The sequence below is a fragment of the Rhincodon typus genome, chromosome 18 (genome assembly GCF_021869965.1).
Source record: "Rhincodon typus isolate 14 chromosome 18, sRhiTyp1.1, whole genome shotgun sequence".
Lineage (NCBI taxonomy): Eukaryota > Metazoa > Chordata > Chondrichthyes > Orectolobiformes > Rhincodontidae > Rhincodon > Rhincodon typus.
The window spans coordinates 48,518,356-48,536,286 of NC_063349.1; the positions used below are offsets into that span (position 1 = coordinate 48,518,356).

Sequence of the window (17,931 nt, forward strand, 5' to 3'; positions counted from 1 at the left end):
GGAGGGCACCGAGCAGGGCAGGACAAGTGGTTGTGTTAGGACCTTTAGCAGCAAGTTTATTCAGAACCAGGGCGTGGCCATTTAGGGCTGAGATAAGGAAACATTTCTTCACTTGGAAGGTGGTGAACTTGTGGAAGTCTACCACAGAAGGCTATGGAGGCCAGATCACTGAGTATATTCAAGAAAGCTAAATGTTTAAATATTAGAGGCAGCAAAGCATATGGAGAGAAAGCTGGAATGTGGTGTTGACCTGGAAGATCAGCCATGATCATAATGGTGGAGCAGGCTTGAAGGGCCTACTCCTGCTCCTATTTTCTATGTTCCCTTATTACTTTTCTTCCTCTACCCTTTGAGCATTGACCAATGGAGAGCTTGGGAGAATCTGCTGAATATTCTTTGTCTGGCTTGACCCCTCGACCTTGCTGGTATTGGGGTTCGCTAAAAGGAGTGTGATCTCTGGAAACATCACTGTCATTGGAGAACACATGCCTCGCCATCACAGCGAGAAGATCAAGAAATTTTTTATTCATGGAAAGAAACCATTACATTTATTCTGGACCTCCATTGTGCTGGTTCACAGAAGGTTTATTGTTTGGCATGTGATTTCTAACCAAAACGTGTCCTATAATCTAACCAGCACAGCTTTTAGCTTTTAAATTGCTTCCAGAACAATGGTTAATCATATTTGACAAGTTCAAATTGGCTTAAAGGTGGGACTCATAAAGGTGCATTTATGTACAGATGGGGGCTCTCGTCCTTGAATGGAGTGATGGTGTAAGACTGAGTTGTGAAACTGCTGGAATATCATGAATTATTGCCTTTTGCAGCTACAGAAGCTATTGCTAGAGTACAAGGATGCAGTGACAGCTGTTGTGTATGAAATCTTCCTCATCACTCACCAGGTGAGTGCAAATTATGTGAGACCAGCAAAGCTGTTGAGCTGCATTTGCCGTGATATTCGGTCTTTTAACCCTGCACCTTTAACACTGTGCACATACGAAAAGAGTGTGGCATCCTGTCCTATGATTACTGCAGTATTTTAATTGAAGTCCCATTTTTCTTCTCTATACTTCTAAACAAATCACTTGCCATTTGTTCTGACAATGGTTCCCTAAAAGTCATTGATTGTTTTTTTGATGACCCAGTAGTATTAAAGATAAAGCTCCTTGTGAAAAATCTTATGGCAGATTTTGAACTATCTGGGCAAGAGTGGTCAATGGGTTCAGGACAAGCCAAGTTCCCTGCACAACTAACCTCCACTGCAGTGGGCTCAGTACAAACACCTTGTGCACTTGTGAATAGGCACAAACAACATTTTGTACCTTATTGAAGAAGTGTTCCCTTTACAGCCTAAATGTGGACCAATCATCTTAAACATGCCAAATGATGAAGACAATAGCTTGGCTCCAGGGTTGTTTACTTGCCAAAAAATGAAATAATAACTGCAAGCTTAGATCCGTACCAGATGTAGTCCAGCAAGCCCCCTTCAGCTGTTTAACTAAGAACAATGTCTTGGCTCCGATCTGTCTTCTCAGTAGCACTGGGGGGAGGGGTCCCTTCTATCGTAATAACCTTTCCAAATCCAGACAAAACACACTGAAATAACAAGCTCTACCTGGTCAGTCACTTTGAGATAGCAAAAACTGATTATATCATGTGATGGCATTGAGACAGACAGACGAACCAAATCAGCCTTTCTACCTCTGTATTTGCAACACAATAAAATTAATATCTTCAATGATCCTCAAAATTGACCCCAAGGTTCCTAACCAGACATGTTGAATAATGGATCACAGACTCTGCACATGATTAATTCTTGACACTGGTATGTAGCTTAAACTAAAGACTTAGCAATTTATTAACAATGCAAAACAAAACTAAAGAACAAAGTAATCTAACTGGTCTATGCTTTAAACCGAAAAACCTAAAGTTTCAGCTCCATTCACACAAAAAATAGACAGACACACAAACAACACAGTCAAGGGATAACTAAGACAAAATCATAAGTCTAGCCAGACTTTTTAAGTGGTTTTCATAATATGTTATTTCACAGGCATAGATGATGGTTTCTTGGTTGATTTTCTTAAGCTTTCACATTGGGGGTCACCTTTTCCGTTTATTCAGATAAAAGCAATAATACGTATAACTTAATTTTTTTATTCACTGAACTTGCAAGAGCTAATAAGGGAGGTCATGCAGGGAACTTTCAAACCTTCATGCTGTAGCATTATCAGCCAGATTCTTTCTCAGAAAACAGTCCAAAATCCAAATCAAACTCTGACCACTCCCTGACAGACTGATCATTTCCTCCAGGAGATCCTAGCTACCATTCAACATCTGCCATCTGCTTGAGAGTAAGGTCCATTCCAGACTTGCTGGAACCAATTCCCAGGGACAGTACCTCGATCTGCTCTGGTTCTTTATCACTCTGTTGACAATATTGGAACAGTACTTGAAATAGTGCTCTAAGTGGAAAGGATTATGTGTGAAGGAATATATTGCATGTGTATGTAAATATGTATGAATGTGTGAACGTGTACGTGTATGAATGTGTATATATGTGTGTGTTTGTAAATGTGTCTCTTCCATAAACAGCAGTGGATTCGGGATCATATCAATTTTAAATCTGAGGTAGGTAAATTTTTGTTAAGGTACTAAGGTATATACGCCAAAGGCAAGAATGTCAAGTGAGGCCGGTGTAACAGGCTTGAAAGACTGAATGGCCTATTTGCATTCCTATGTTTGTGTGTCCGTATGTATGTGAAAGCATGTGTGTGTTTGTATGTATATGAGAGCACATGTGTGTTTGTGTGTGTGTATCTGTGTGTATTATGTGAGAGAATGTGTATCTGTGTGTGTGTGTGTGTGTGTGTACGTGAGAACATGTGCGTCTGTGTGTGCGTCTGTCCGTGAGAGCATGTGCGTCTGTACGTGACAGCGTGTGCGTCTGTGTGTGCGTCTGTACGTGTGTGTGTGTGTGTGTGTGTGTGTGTCTGTACGTGAGAGCGTGAGTGTATGTGTGTCTGTACGTGAGTGTGTGTGTGTCTGTACGTGAGTGTGTGTGTGTGTGTCTGTACGTGAGTGTGTGTGTCTGTACGTGAGTGTGTGTGTCTGTACGTGAGTGAGTGTGTGCGTGTGTGTGTGTGTCTGTACGTGAGTGTGTGTGTCTGTACGTGAGTGTGTGTGTGTATGTGTGTGTCTATACGTGAGAGTGTGTATTATACTTTGTGTCTGACTTTTTCCAGAACCTGCATTTTCAATATTTTCTTCTGATGACCTTTCTCTACACAGATGTTGTTTTAACTTCAAACGTCCTCGATGGTCAGAAAGAAAACTAATCCCCAAGCTCCACTCTTGGTTTCTCAGCTCAGGTTGTAAGGGCATAAGGCCAAAATACTCAAAAAAGTTGCTATGGCAACCCAGGCAATAATATCTGTTACTAAGAGTAGTATAATAGACCCCATACTGTCATACAGCTCCTGTTCTTTGGACAGATAGTTTGCCTATCACATTTGGAAAGAACAGAATCAAGACTAATGAAGAAAGATAGTAAGTCCATTGCTGTAAAAGTTGACACGTGATTCTTCTTAATTCAAAGCTGAAGAATGAGAAGTAACTTGTAAAGTTTTAAAAATGTTACACATGGCAGCTTAGCTTCAAACTTCTATTTTGAGAGCTTTGACTGGATCAGTGTGGTTCAGATCTGTTGTATAAATTGAAACAGTGTGACGGGTCTGTCTGTCGTTGGAAAGATAATTCGTGATGCTTAATTTTTATGCCAGGGCCCAATGTGACCGGATTACCAAGCGAATTGAGGATTCTGGCTCCTCTTTGTTCTGCTTTGTTCTAGTGTCAGAAAGCATGGCCAACGATAGTTGGACATATTTTATGTTTTAACTTTCTCCCCCTCCCAGGCACTGGCTGCTCAACATGTTGATCGTTAAGCTGGCCTTCACATGGGAAAAGGTCCATACCAATTAAAAATTTGTTCAGAATATGCTTAACTTGGTAAAGGACAAAAAAGTTGGAAAGAAACATCAAATTTTTAATTCAGATTAATGAGTTCACTTAAATCTGTATGGAGATTGTGACACTGCACACAAATCTGAAATATTTTAACAAGAGTGCAGCTGTAAATTTAAAACATAAGTTCAATTCCACTGACTCTAATTTACTCTCAACCAGCTGTTTCAGGACTAATTTAAGATTAGGATTTAGTTTTAAATCAGTTTTAATGACATGTATAAAGGCTGACTAATTATGGAAACAAAAACAGAAATTTTCTGGAAAAGCTCAGCAGGTCTGGCAACATCTGTGGACAGAAATCATAGTTAACGTTTCAGGTTAAGTGACCCTTCCTCTGAGGAATGTTAACACTGATTTTTCTCCACAGATGCTACCAGACCTGCTGAGCTTTTCCAGCAATTTCTGTTTTTGTTTCTGATTTATCGCATCCTCAGTTCTTCTGGTCTTTATTTGACTAATGATTGAATTGTACTTAATGGGTTAATAGCATATTCCTGGGTGCATTAGATTTACGCAGATATTAATCTGTTTATGGGTGCAGAATTATGAGAACTGAACACACATGTACAAGAAGGAAAAGAATGCATCACACCCTTGGCTTTCAAAGTGGGATCGGAAAACCTGATGCCTTGATAAATTCTTGGTTCCAGCCCCATGTCACCAACACATTGTGATGGTGCCATTTTGAAATGCTAATGCTTCACTTGGGCAAGAGGCAAGCTTGGTGTATTGGTGGTACCAGGCATCTCTGGGGGGAGGTAGAAGCTGGCTGCAGAGGACCAGCAGCAAAGGCAGATGGTGACCTTGATAGGGCCTGCCTCTGACACAAGGTTAAACATAGAGTCATAGAGCACGGAAACAAACCCTTTGGTCCAACCAGTCCATGCTAAACATAATCCCAAACTAAACTAGTCCACCTGCCTGTTCCTGGCCCATATAATCATGCAGTCATAGAGCATGGAACCAGACCCTTTGGTCCAACACGTCCATGCCAAACATAATCCCAAACTAAACTAGTCCCAACTCCTGCTCCTGGCCTCCAGACCTTTCCTATTCATATATCGATCCAAATGTCTTTTAAATGTTGTACCCACATCCATCACTTCATCACGAAGTTCATTCCACACATGAACCACCACCTCTCCCCACAACCCCGTGTAAAAAAATCGCCTCATGTCTTTTTTAAATCTCTCTCCTCTCACCTTAAAAATGTGTCCCCTGGTCTTGAAACTCTCATCCTAGGGAAAAGACACCTACCATTTACCCTATCTATACCCCTCGTGATTTTATAAACCTCTATAAGATCACCTCTCAACTTCCTATGCTCTAGTGAAAAAAGTCCCAGCCTATCCCGCCTCTCTTTGTAACTCAAATCTTCCATACCCAGCAACATTATTGTAAAACATGGGAACACATGGCCAAAACACAGTATTGCATGAGATGTCCATGTTTTAGGGTGAGATGTTGGCGTAGTAGTAACATCATTGGATTAGTAATCCAGAGGCCCTTAATAATGGCTGTAGGAACATGGATTCAAATAGCAGCATGGCAACTGGCAGGCTTTAAAATTCACTTAATAAATTGGAATATGAAGCTGGTCTCAATTATTGTGACCATAAAACTATCATTGATTGTTGTAAAAACCCATCTGGTTTACCAATAACCTTTAGGGAAGGAAATCTGCCATCCTTAGCCGATCTGGTCTGCATGTGATTCCAAACCTACAATAATGTTGATTTTTAAATGTCCTCCAAAATAATCTAGCAAGCCAGTTAGTTCATGGCCCGTTAGGGATGGGCAATAGGTCTGGCTTTTCCATTGATGCCTACATACGATGAAAGAATAAAGAAAATATAGTGCCCTGATACATTTCATTATTTAAAAACAAACTTTCAGTTCTCTGTGCATTGAACCCAGCAGGAATGCAATAATCTTCATCAGACTCTTTGGGTTTATCAAATTCTGCATTGAAAATTGCCCTCCAGTTCTCCCATCTTCTAAGAAACTCTTCAAAGAACTTAACAGACTGTTAATTGGAGAGTAGCGTCCTCCCTTTTCCTCTCCCCTCCCTGCCTTTGAAAATGCTGGTGGCACCCAGAGCCATCAGGATCCACAGACATAGCATGCACATGATTCCCACCCTGCAGGCAATTGAACATCCAACAGCAAGTACCTTCTTGTGAACTTTGTCGCTCAAGGGTTCAATTCTGAAAAACATGTTCATTCACGATTAGCTAACAGATTTGTTCAGATTGTCTCAGTAAGTAGAAGTTTATACTGTGAAGTACAGGTCAATGAGGATTTAAAGGCCCGCATTATCTAGACTCTGGAGTAAAATGTATAATATGTGTGGCATAAGGTTTAATTCTGTCTTCATCAAATGAAAATGTTGTGTTGCTAAGAAAAAGGAGCAATTTTTCAGCACCTGCAGGGAAATGCTGATGATATCTCAACTCTTGTTACTTGTTAACCTTCAGTGTAAAGATGCTTCCCAAGGTCAGATTTCAGTGTGAAACTGATTTTTGTTCTTTTAAATTGACAGAAGTTGCTGTGCAACCTTTTAGTTGCAATAATTATTGGGTATTGTTAAAGAGATCTGACAAATGAGTTGCTTGCTTACTGACTGAATAGTTGACATCAGTAGGACACACACTTAAGGTATTTGGGGAGGGAAAATGGCTCGTGGAGACGTGAGAATCTGTTTGTAGGCAATGGTTGTCATTTGGTGTGCAGTGTCTGATTGCAACTTTCCATTTAGGAGTAAATTCTTAAGAGACAAAAATCAGAGTCATGGGCAATGAGCAGGGGAGCAGCAGTAACTGGATTGGTCTTCAAATAAGCTAGCACAGACTCAGAGGGATGAATGTCCTATATTGTACTATTGTGTGATTCTATAGAGGTGTTATTAAGTTCCTTTGATAGATACACAAGAAACGGAATGTGCAGACCATTCAGCCCATTGAGCCAGCTCTGCCATTTACTATGATCATGGCTGACCTTGGACTTCAGCTCCTCTTTCCTTCCTGCCCCAAAAAACCATTGATTCTTTGAGAGATGGAAAATCTATCCATCCCAGCCTTCAATGTATTCAATGACAGTGCACTAAAATCCTCAGCATTAAAGAATTCCACAGCTTCACATCCCTTTGAGTGAAGTCATTTATCCTTTTCTATTTCTTCCTTAAATGATCAACATCTTATCCTGAGGTTGATCTGTTGCCTGGGTCTGATTGAACTATCTTGGTCATGGCAATAGCTGGCACCACAGGTGGCCTTGGGCTAGCAGTGAGTAAACAGGTAAGGTTCCCTCTTCTACGCTGCCCCGTTATTTGTCCTGGTACAGTTGAAACACAAAACAGAATCATCACTTGGATTCAGATACCAGAGCATCACATGTGGAGCTAAAGCAGAACAGGAACCAATAGTATTTGGAAGAAGGGGCAAGGAAAATGGGCGAGATAATAATTTTTGTTTCTCGTTCTCAAAAATATCATATTTAGGAACTGGACAAAGTCCATTCTCTTACAGGGAAACTGGGGATCAGCGTCCGGGAACTTGACAGTTGGATGGTTGATGGTTGCTCTACAGAAACTTCCTTCCATGGTAAGCATTTACCATAATTTTCAGCAACACTAATCTCTCTAAGGTGCCTTGAACTGAATTAATATCCAGTGCTACATTGGCAATAGATCTTCCAAGCACATCTGATTCAAATAATCTTGATCTTAAGATGTTGATTTTTCTTTTCCTTGGGTCATGGGTGTCACTGGCAAGTCCAGAATTCATTGCCCATCCCTAATTACCATTTCTGAGGGCATTTAAGAGTCAGCCATATTGCTGTGGCTCACATGTAATCAGACAAGGTAAGGACAGATCCCCCTCCTGGAAAGACGTTAGTGAACCAGGTGAGTTTTTACAACGATAAATTATTTTTCTTTTATTCATTTGCAGGATGTGGACATTTCTGGCCAGGCTAGCATTTATTGCCCATCCATTTTTTTTTCCTTATTCATTCATGGGATGAGGGCGTCGCTGGCAAGGCAGCATTTATTGCCCATCCCTAATTGCCCAGAGGGCAGTTAAGAGTCAACCACATTGCTGTGGGTCTGGAGTCACATGTAGGTCAGACCAGATAAGGATGACAGTTGGTAGAGATAGTAGGAACTGCAGATGCTGGAGAATCCGAGACAACAAGGTGCAGGGCTGGATGAACACAGCAGGCCAAGCAGCATCATAGGAGCAGAGAGGCTGACGTTTCGGGCCTAGACCCTTCATCAGAAAAGGGGGAGGGGAAGGGGGTTTTGAAATAAATAGGGAGAGAGTGGGAGGCGGATAGAAGAGGGATAGAGGAGAGGATAGGTGGAGAGGAAACAAACAGGTCGAAGAGGCGGGGATGGAGCCAGTAAAGGTGAGTGTAGGTGGGGAGTTAGGAAGGGGATAGGTCAGTCCAGGGAGGACGGACAGGTCAAGGGGGCGGGATGAGGTTGGTCGGTAGGAGATGGAGGTGCGGCTTGAGGTGGGATAGGTGGGAGGAAGAACAGGTTAGGGAGGCAGGGACGAGCTGGACTGGTTTTGGGATGCGGTAGGGGGAGGGGAGATTTTGAAACTTGTGAAATCCACATTGATACCATTGGGCTGCAGGGTTCCCAAGCGGAATATGAGTTGCTGTTCCTGCAACCTTCGGGTGGCATTGTTGTGGCACTGCAGGAGGCCCAGGATGGACATGTCGTCTGAGGAATGGGAGGGGGAGTTGAAATGGTTCGTGACTGGGAGGTGCAGTTGTTTATTGCGAACCGAGCGTAGGTGTTCTGCAAAGCGGTCCCCGAGTCTCCGCTTGGTTTCCCCGATGTAGGGGCAGCCACACCGGGTACAGCGGATGCAGTATCGAACAGTTCATACACTTCACTAACACCTTCCACCCCAACCTTAAGTTTACCTGGACCATCTCTAACACCTCTCTCCCCTTCCTGGACCTCTCTGTCTCCATATCGGGCAACCACCTAGAAACCGATATTCATTTCAAGCCCACCGACTCCCACAGCTACCTAGAATACTCCTCCTCCCACCCACCTTCCTGCAAAAATGCTATCCCCTATTCCCAATTCCTTCGCCTCCGCCGCATCTGCTCCCAGGATGAGGCATTCCACTCCCGTACATCTCAGTTGTCCTCGTTTTTCAAGGACTGTAACTTCCCCTCCTCGGTGGTCGAGAACGCCCTCAACCGTGTCTCCCACATCTCCCGCACCTTATCCCTCACACCCCATCCACGCAATAAGAACCAAAAAAGAATCCCCCTCGTCCTCACGTACCACCCCACCAACCTCCGGATCCAACGCATCATCCTCCGACACTTCCGCCATCTGCAATCCGACCCCACCACCAAAGACATCTTTCCCTCCCCACCCTTATCTGCTTTCCGGAGGGACAACTCTCTCCGTGACTCCCTTGTCCGCTCCACACTCCCCTCCAGCTCCACCACACCCGGCACTTTTCCCTGCAACCGCAGGAAGTGCTACACCTGCCCCCATACCTCCTCCCTCACCCCCATCCCAGGCCCCAAGAAGACTTTCCACATCAAGCAGATGTTCACCTGCACATCTGCCAATGTGGTATACTGCATCCGCTGTACCCGGTGTGGCTTCCTCTACATCGGGGAAACCAAGCGGAGACTCGGGGACCGCTTTGCAGAACACCTACGCTCGGTTCGCAACAAACAACTGCACCTCCCAGTCGCGAACCATTTTAACTCCCCCTCCCATTCCTCAGAGGACATGTCCATCCTGGGCCTCCTGCAGAGCCACAACGATGCCACCCGAAGGTTGCAGGAACAGCAACTCATATTCCGCTTGGGAACCCTGCAGCCCAATGGTATCAATGTGGATTTCACAAGTTTCAAAATCTCCCCTCCCCCCACCGCATCCCAAAACCAGTCCAGCTCGTCCCTGCCTCCCTAACCTGTTCTTCCTCCCACCTATCCCCTCCTCCCACCTCAAGCCGCACCTCCATCTCCTACCGACCAACCTCATCCCGCCCCCTTGACCTGTCCGTCCTCCCTGGACTGACCTATCCCCTTCCTAACTCCCTACCTACACTCACCTTTACTGGCTCCATCCCCGCCTCTTCGACCTGTTTGTTTCCTCTCCACCTATCCTCTCCTCTATCCGCCTCCCACTCTCTCCCTATTTATTTCAAAACCCCCTTCCCTGATGAAGGGTCTAGGCCCGAAACGTCAGCCTCTCTGCTCTTATGATGCTGCTTGGCCTGCTGTGTTCATCCAGCCCTGCACCTTGTTGTCAAGGATGACAGTTTCCTTCCCTAAAGGGCATTAGTGAATCGGATGGGTTTTTCCCCAACAATCAACAATGGATTCATGGTCATCATTAGACTCTCAATTCCAGGTATTTATTGAATTCAAATTCCATCATCTGCCATGGTGGGATTCGAAACCGGGTCCCCAGAAGACTATCTGCGTCTCTCGATTAACAGTCCAGTGATAATACCACTCGGCCATTGCCTCCCCTCCATAATTGCCCAGAGGGCAGTTAAGAGTCAACCACATTGCTTTGGGCCTGGTGTCACATGTAGGCCAGACCGGGTAAAAGGATGGCAGTTTCCTTCCCTAAAGGGCATTAGTGATCCAACAATCATCAATAGTTACATAGTCATCATTAGACTCTCAATTCCAGATTTTTTATTGAATCCAAATTCCACCAATTGCCATGGCTCAACTCAAACCTGGGTCCCAGAACATTACCTGGGTCTCAGGATTAACAGTCCAGTGATTATACCACTAGGCCAAACATGGTTTCATGGTCACCATTACAGGGATTAGCTTTCGATTCCTGACTTTTTGAATTAAATTTGAATTAAGAAAGGACCTCAACAGTCTAATTTATGGAGAAGCTCGTAACCTCTGCTATTAATTGTATCTGCATAATATGCAAAAGTAATCATTTAGCTGCTCAGGAAATTAAACCGTCGCTGAAGCTGTAATTTTGTTATGGTAACCTTTTGACAGAAATTATGGGTTAATCATAGTAAGACTGAGTGATTTTTAACTTGAGCAAGATACCCTTTATTTCACAAAGAATTACTCCTTTACGAGGGTTCTGCACTCACATCCTCCCTCCTGCACACACTTATATGTTCCCCATACCCTACAAAACTCAACCAAATACACACTCCCCCACAGTCTCCTAAAAATAGTGGAGGTTCAAAGAGACTTTTGGTCAAGATATATTATTTTCAGTACCTGTTGAAGATATTTAGAGGTTTATAAAATCATGAGGAACATAGATAAACTGAATGGTATAAGGTTTTTTTTCCATAGGGTTGGGGAATTCAGAACTAGAGGGCATATTTTTAAGATGAGAGGAGAAAGATTTAACAGGGACCTGAGGGGCAACTTTTTCAGACAGAGGGTGGAGTGAACTGCCAGATGAAATGATAAATGCGGATACAATTACAACATTTAAAATACATTTGGACAGGTACATGAATAGAAAAGGTTTAGAGGGATATAGGCCAAATACCAGCAAGTGGGACTAGTTTAGTTTAGGAAACTTGGTCGGCATGGATGATTTGGTCCGAAGGATCTGTTTCCATGGTATATGACTCTATGATATTTGAATTATAAAAAGGCTAATGGAATGCTTGCCTTTATATTTAGAGGAGTAGAATACAGGGGAACAAAAGTCATGCTTGAGCTATACGAAGTTGTGGTTAGACTACAACTGGAGTAACTGTGAGCAGCTGTGGACACCACAAATGAGAAAAGATATATTGGTATTGGAGGAATGCAGCATAAGATTACCAAAATGACACCAAGACTCAAGGCTAGCAGGAGGAAGGTGATGGTCTCGTGGTATTATCGCTGGACTGTTAATCCAGAGACCCAGGTAATGTTCTGGGGACTTAGGTTCGAATCCTGCCAGGGCAGATGGTAGAATTTGATTTCAATAAAAATCTGGAATTAAGAGTCTAATGATGACCATGAACCCACTGCTGATTGTTAGAAGGACCCATCTGTTTCACTAATACCCCTTAGGGAAGGAAACTGCTGCCAATCTGACCTACATGTGACTCCAGGCCCACAGCAATGTGATTGACTCTTAACTGCCCTCTGGGATGTGCAATAAATGCTGGCCTGGCCAGTGATGCCCTCATCCCACAAATGAATTTTAAAAGAATTATAAGGACCAGGAATGTGATGAGGGAAGATATGGTCAAAATTTTCACCTGATAGAATAGACGAAGAGAAGCTATTTTTGCCGGGAGGGAGTCTAAGGTCTAGATTTTCACAGAGTCATGGAGACTCCACGTCTTAGATAAAATGGCACTGGGTCCCTGGATTCAGAAGTCCCATCCCCATTTTCAGCAGATCCTGTTTTCGCCTGTACAGGAAGGGGTGGAATAGGTTCAGCCATTTTGAGAAACCCAAACTCATCTGGACCATTTGGATACAGTTTATTTGACAGCTCCAAGTAGTTAAGGGATTAGCTGTCTTTGATGTTGAATTCTCAACACTAATGTTTGTTTTTATAAGGGATTTAGTGTTTGAAGGGATTGAATTGTATTGAAGAGGGTTTAGTAAATGAGGTTTTTAAAGGTGTGGTGAAGCCTGCATCAGAAACTTTGAACTTTAGTTCATTTCATTCCAATGTGGCTCCTGAGGTTTGTGGTGGATATTGGGTGAGTTGGTATGGAAGGTGGAAGAGAAAAGGGAGGCCATGGGGGCACGGGCTGGCATGAGCAGGCATTAATTTGGAATAGGAAATCTAAGGCGCACGTGGGTGAGTAGAAGAGTGTAGGTTCACATGGAAGGATGAGGGCGAGTGGGAGTGGGTTGAGGAATGGGTTTGTAAGGATAGGGCATGGGATGTGTGGGGGGTGAGGGCTAGCAAGCTTCACTTCTTTCATTATAATTGGGGTGAAGTCCCAAAGTTTGGAACTATCACAAATGACAATTGATGCAAGATTAGATGTAATGTTTAGATCTGAGGTTGATACATTTTTATTATGTACAGATATTAATGGATGTGTGGTGCAAGTGGGCATGTGGACATAGATTGTAACCCAGCCATGATCTCACTGAATGGTGAAAAAGGGTAAAGGGACTAAATCTCCTCCTCATGTTCTGATGTACCTTCCCTACACCCACTCATTTGTTCGCTCCCCTTTCCTCTCCACTCCCTCTTGTTATAGAAAGTACATGTCAATGTGTGAATTGTTCTTCACCCCAGACTGCCCCACTCTCATTCACTTCATTTTGTCTTGCTTCATTTCATTTTACTCTGGTTTTGTCTGTTTCATCTTTGGCATTACGTCAGCAATATCTCTCTTCCTTGGCCTTTCATTTCCTGTGGCGCTTACCCTGCAGGGAATAATCCAATTAAGTAATCCTCCTTTTGACAGAGTGCAAATCAATAATCTAAACTGAAAAAGAATGATCTCTTCCAATCCCTGATTCCTGTGAGCATCAGTATCAAATAAGTCCTCACAAGTGTGTTTTATGTGCCATTTAAGAAAATGAATGATCCGGCAGTGAACCAAACACCAGCACATTTTTGCTAGGGTGAGGAATTAGAACATAGAACAGTACATAGAACAGGACCGGGCCCTTCGGCCCACCGTAATTAATCCCATCTTCTTGCACATGGTCTGTTTCCTTTTATTTCTGCCTGTTCATGGTGTCTGTCTAAATGCCCCTTAAACATTGCTATGAGGGTATGTGGAAGGTTCACACCAGCAGTTGGGAGAGAACACATCCTGAGTGAGATACTGTTGAAGGTAATGGCCTCTCGGGAATACAGCAGCAGCCAAATTCTTGGCACTACGGTTGGCTCTGCTGCATGGGACAGAAGGAGAAAATGTGGGAATGCGAGAATTAAAAAGGGATTCAATTCTAACACAGACAGCAACAAAGTGGGAATTTTCTTCTGGGGGCATTGCCTTCCTTGGGGATAAATGGAGGAACTTCTGCAAGTAATGATGGGAACTTGGGAAGAGCCACAGGATGGAAGTGTATACAAACACATCACACATACACACACACCCAGCCACCCTGTACTTCCACTGACTAAAAGGTTTTCCTAGCTGAAACAAAAACAGAAATTTACATTGAGTTTTAATGATTAAAATATGACACAGATTGTAAGGCAGTTGTCATTGTAAGCAATTTTAGACTATATTTGGTGAAATTGTGTCAAATAATGTCTCCATTTGTCATAAATATATGTATACTGTTGGTGGCCTGGTAAATTCTCACTATAATATATATATTTCCGCTATGTCGTGTATGTACATCTATTGTGATGAATATGTTTCTGTTTTAATAAACATGTTTCTATAAAGGTATATGTTTCTGTTTCAGTTGCCTTTTATTGACCAGATGATGAAACACATCATTAAGACGGTGCTACCTCCAATACATACCATGAGACCCACTCAGGCTTTGCTACTTTTTCAACAATTCTACATCCTGAACACCTGTATCCAGTATAGCAATGACTTGGCAGAACATATCAGGAATAAATACAGCGAAGAATTTAGGTAAGGAAAGGTCAGCATTTACCTCACTGTTCACACATTGTTTATGGGGTGTAAAATTCCACATGGGACAGCTATGGAGAAAACAGTTGGTCATCGTGGCCAACCTGCTAACTAACATCTCTTGCAAACTGCACATTTCAAAACCACCAGACTGGACCAGATCCTGATCCCAGTGCAGGGCTGGGATGATCCCAATTACAGCAAATCTCCTTGTAAAGCCCATGTGAAGATTGTGGACCACTAAACGACAGCAATCCTGTTACTGGTGACCCTAAGATCCAATCATTTCATTTGACAATCAAAAAAAAATTATTTTTGTAGTATTGTCCTACGAATGTTGTCATACAAATGTTTGGTTAAACAAGGCTTTTGTTCACATGCCCTAATATCTCTGTAGCTCAGTGTGCAATTTTGTTTGATAGTTGCACCTGTGAAACATGTTGAGACACTTCATTGCATTAAAGGTGCTACAAAAATGCAAGTTGTTGTATATCCCACCATTAAAAAAAATCTTGTTGTCTAAGAGTTAGTGCCATTGGTTAACGATATAAAATAATTTGCCCTTGGCACACATTGTGGGTCAGTTCCAAACATCATTGAAGTTTCGAGTCTAATTCTTCAGTCATGTTTTGCAAAAATATCATACTTTATTCTTGAGCATGTCATTCGGTGCACTGTTTGACATGTCATTTCTGCTTCACACTCATGCTACATTTGTTGTAATTTGGTGTTTACACTTCCAGAGCTTTCCCTCTCCCCTTTGCTCAATAATAAAACTTCAAACTGTTGATTAACCATTGCTTCCAGCAAGAGGAAGAAGTAGGATGTGTTACTGCCCTGCTGAAGCAGAGAATCACTTAACTTACTACAAGGAGTGCCAGGGAGATCTGGTTGTAACTACTAACAGGCACGCAGTCCAGTGGAGTTGCAGGTAAATTGGCTGGTGAAGAAGGCATTTGGCACACTTGCCTTCATTGGTCACTGCAATGAATATAGGAGTTGGGATGTCACATTGAGGCTGTGAGTACATTGGTTAGGCCACTTTTAGAACACTGCGTAGAATTCTGGTTGCCCTTCTATAGAAAGGATCTTGTTAAACTTCAGAGGGTGCAGAAAAGATTTACAAAGATGTTGCTGGGACTGGAGGGTTTCAGTTATAGGGAGAGGCTGAACAAGCTGGGGCTGTTTTCCCTGGAATGTCGGAGGCTGAGGGGTGACCTTACAGAGGTTTATAAGATCATGAGGGGCATGGATAGGGTGAATAGCCAAGGTCTTTTCCCTACGGTAGGGAAGTCTAAAACTAGACAGCGTAGGTGCAAGGGGAGAGGAGAAAGATTTAAAAGGGACGTAAGGGGTAATTTTTTCACACAGAGGGTGCTGCCTGCATGGAATGAGCTGCCAAAGGAAGTGGTGGAGGCGGGTACAATTACAACATTTAGAAGGCATTTGGATGGGTATATGAATAGGAAGGATTTACAGGGATATTGGCGAAATGCTGGCAAGTGAGACTATGTCAGATTGGGATGTCTGGTTGGCACAGATGAATTGGACCGAAAGGTCTATGCTGTATGACTTAATGACTCTATGACTCTAGGTAGATACATTTAAGGAGAGACGATAGCAGGCATATGAGGGAGAAGGGAATAGAGGATGTTATGAAAGTGGAAAATATGGACTGTCAAATCTTAGCTTCTATTATCGGAATGTTATACCTGGGACCTTCGATGAACCAAAATAGAAGACATCAAGACAAGAAATGAATGCAGTGGACATCTTGCCACAGATTCAGGCAAGCATTGTCAGACTCTTATGGAACTAAATGAAACTGTGTGCGCTGAAATTACTTTTCTTTAATGTAAAGACATCTAAACTATTTTTGAGATAACAAGGTGTAGAGCTGGATGAACACAGCAGGTCAGGCAGCATCATAGGAGCAGGAAAGCTGACATTTTGGGTGTGGACCCTTCTTCAGAAATGGGGGAGGGGAAGGAGACTCTGAAATAAATAGAGAGAGGGGGAGGTGATGATGGAAGGTGGACAGAGGATATCCAGCTCTACACCTTGTTATCTCAGACTCCAGCATCGGTAGTTCCTACTATCTCTAAACTATTTTTGAGTCAGTGTCAAGAAATTTACATCTCTTGTTTAATTCACGTGTTTGATAATTTCACATATTGGGAGATGAAAGTCTCAACTGCTAGTTAATTAGCTTGGAAAGACAATGGACCTAGACTCCAGAATACAAACTGAACTAAATTTCAATAGCTGCTTCTGAGTTGCAGGGCAGAGCAAAGGAAATAGTGAATTTGTGAGAACAAGAGCTGGAACTCTCTCCTGCTTGTTTCTCTCCAAACCTCAGAAAACACAGAAAAAAGAATTAGAAAGTCAATCATTGATCAACAACTCAAAGATATCTAATTTGGGTTAGGGCTGGGATGCAAGTCAACCATTGATCAATTGTGGTCTCAGGTTAAGAATCTAACACCGCAAGGTCTCAAAGGGCTTTTGAATTACACAACCTTTATTCTCCCTGTGTGTACCACTCCCCCTTTGTGTGGGTTGAAGGTCACATTTTTATTATGTTTGGTGGGGGAAAGGGATTAGTAAGCAATAAAGTTCCTTTATCTTTCAATCAGGAAACCCTTGGTAATTGGCTCCTTCATTTTCTGGCGAAGCACATTTTAATCGAAGTGTGATAGCTGCATGTAAAATAAAAAATTGTTGTGGTTGACTGAGAGGGGAATAGAAATAGGAAGAGCCAATTTCCCGTTCCTCATCTGCTCATGAAAATTGTTACATTGATATATTTAGATGAGGATGTTGAGTGGAGCAAAATACTGGAATAGACTGGATAGGCTGACAATGTGCAAGAATGTCCTTTGGACAATTATTGCATAGAATGTGATGTTCTTAACAAATTGACAGAATAGCTTGTTGATTATGAATTATCTCCACTCATTGAAGAAAATAAATTATTTTCCTGGGAAACATTACATTTTGCTGAACATGTAGTCTTTTAAAAAAATCCACCTTTCCACCTCTGACCTTAGAAACAATGATTAATGCAAGGCTGTCGTTCCTTGTACTGCAGTGACAGCTCTGTAGCACTCCATCTGATTGTACCTGCACAGACTGTTTCAATGCTTTTGGCTACACAGGATATTTCAGCCAATGCTCTCGTTGGTTTCATCCAATATCCACACAGATGCACTTTCTGGCTGATTATTTTCTGTGCTGTTTCCCTCTTGCCACATTCCTGAGTCCACAATATGCTGTAGTCACTAAAGTGTCGAAAGAAAAAGGGTTTCATTTGCAGAACCAGCAATTATCATTCATCTTAGCCACTCTCAGAAAA

At 42.6% G+C, this 17,931-nt stretch overlaps 1 protein-coding gene across 1 annotated transcript in view; it reads left to right on the forward strand.

The window, feature by feature from the left end:
- Positions 1 to 17,931, forward strand: part of c18h12orf56 (chromosome 18 C12orf56 homolog) — a 62,076-nt gene that overhangs the window by 40,391 nt on the left and 3,754 nt on the right. The window contains exons 10-12 of the mRNA XM_048607454.1: positions 828 to 902; positions 7,554 to 7,628; positions 14,398 to 14,576. Coding sequence (XP_048463411.1) covers positions 828 to 902; positions 7,554 to 7,628; positions 14,398 to 14,576 — 329 coding nt within the window. The remainder of the gene's footprint in view (positions 1 to 827; positions 903 to 7,553; positions 7,629 to 14,397; positions 14,577 to 17,931) is intronic.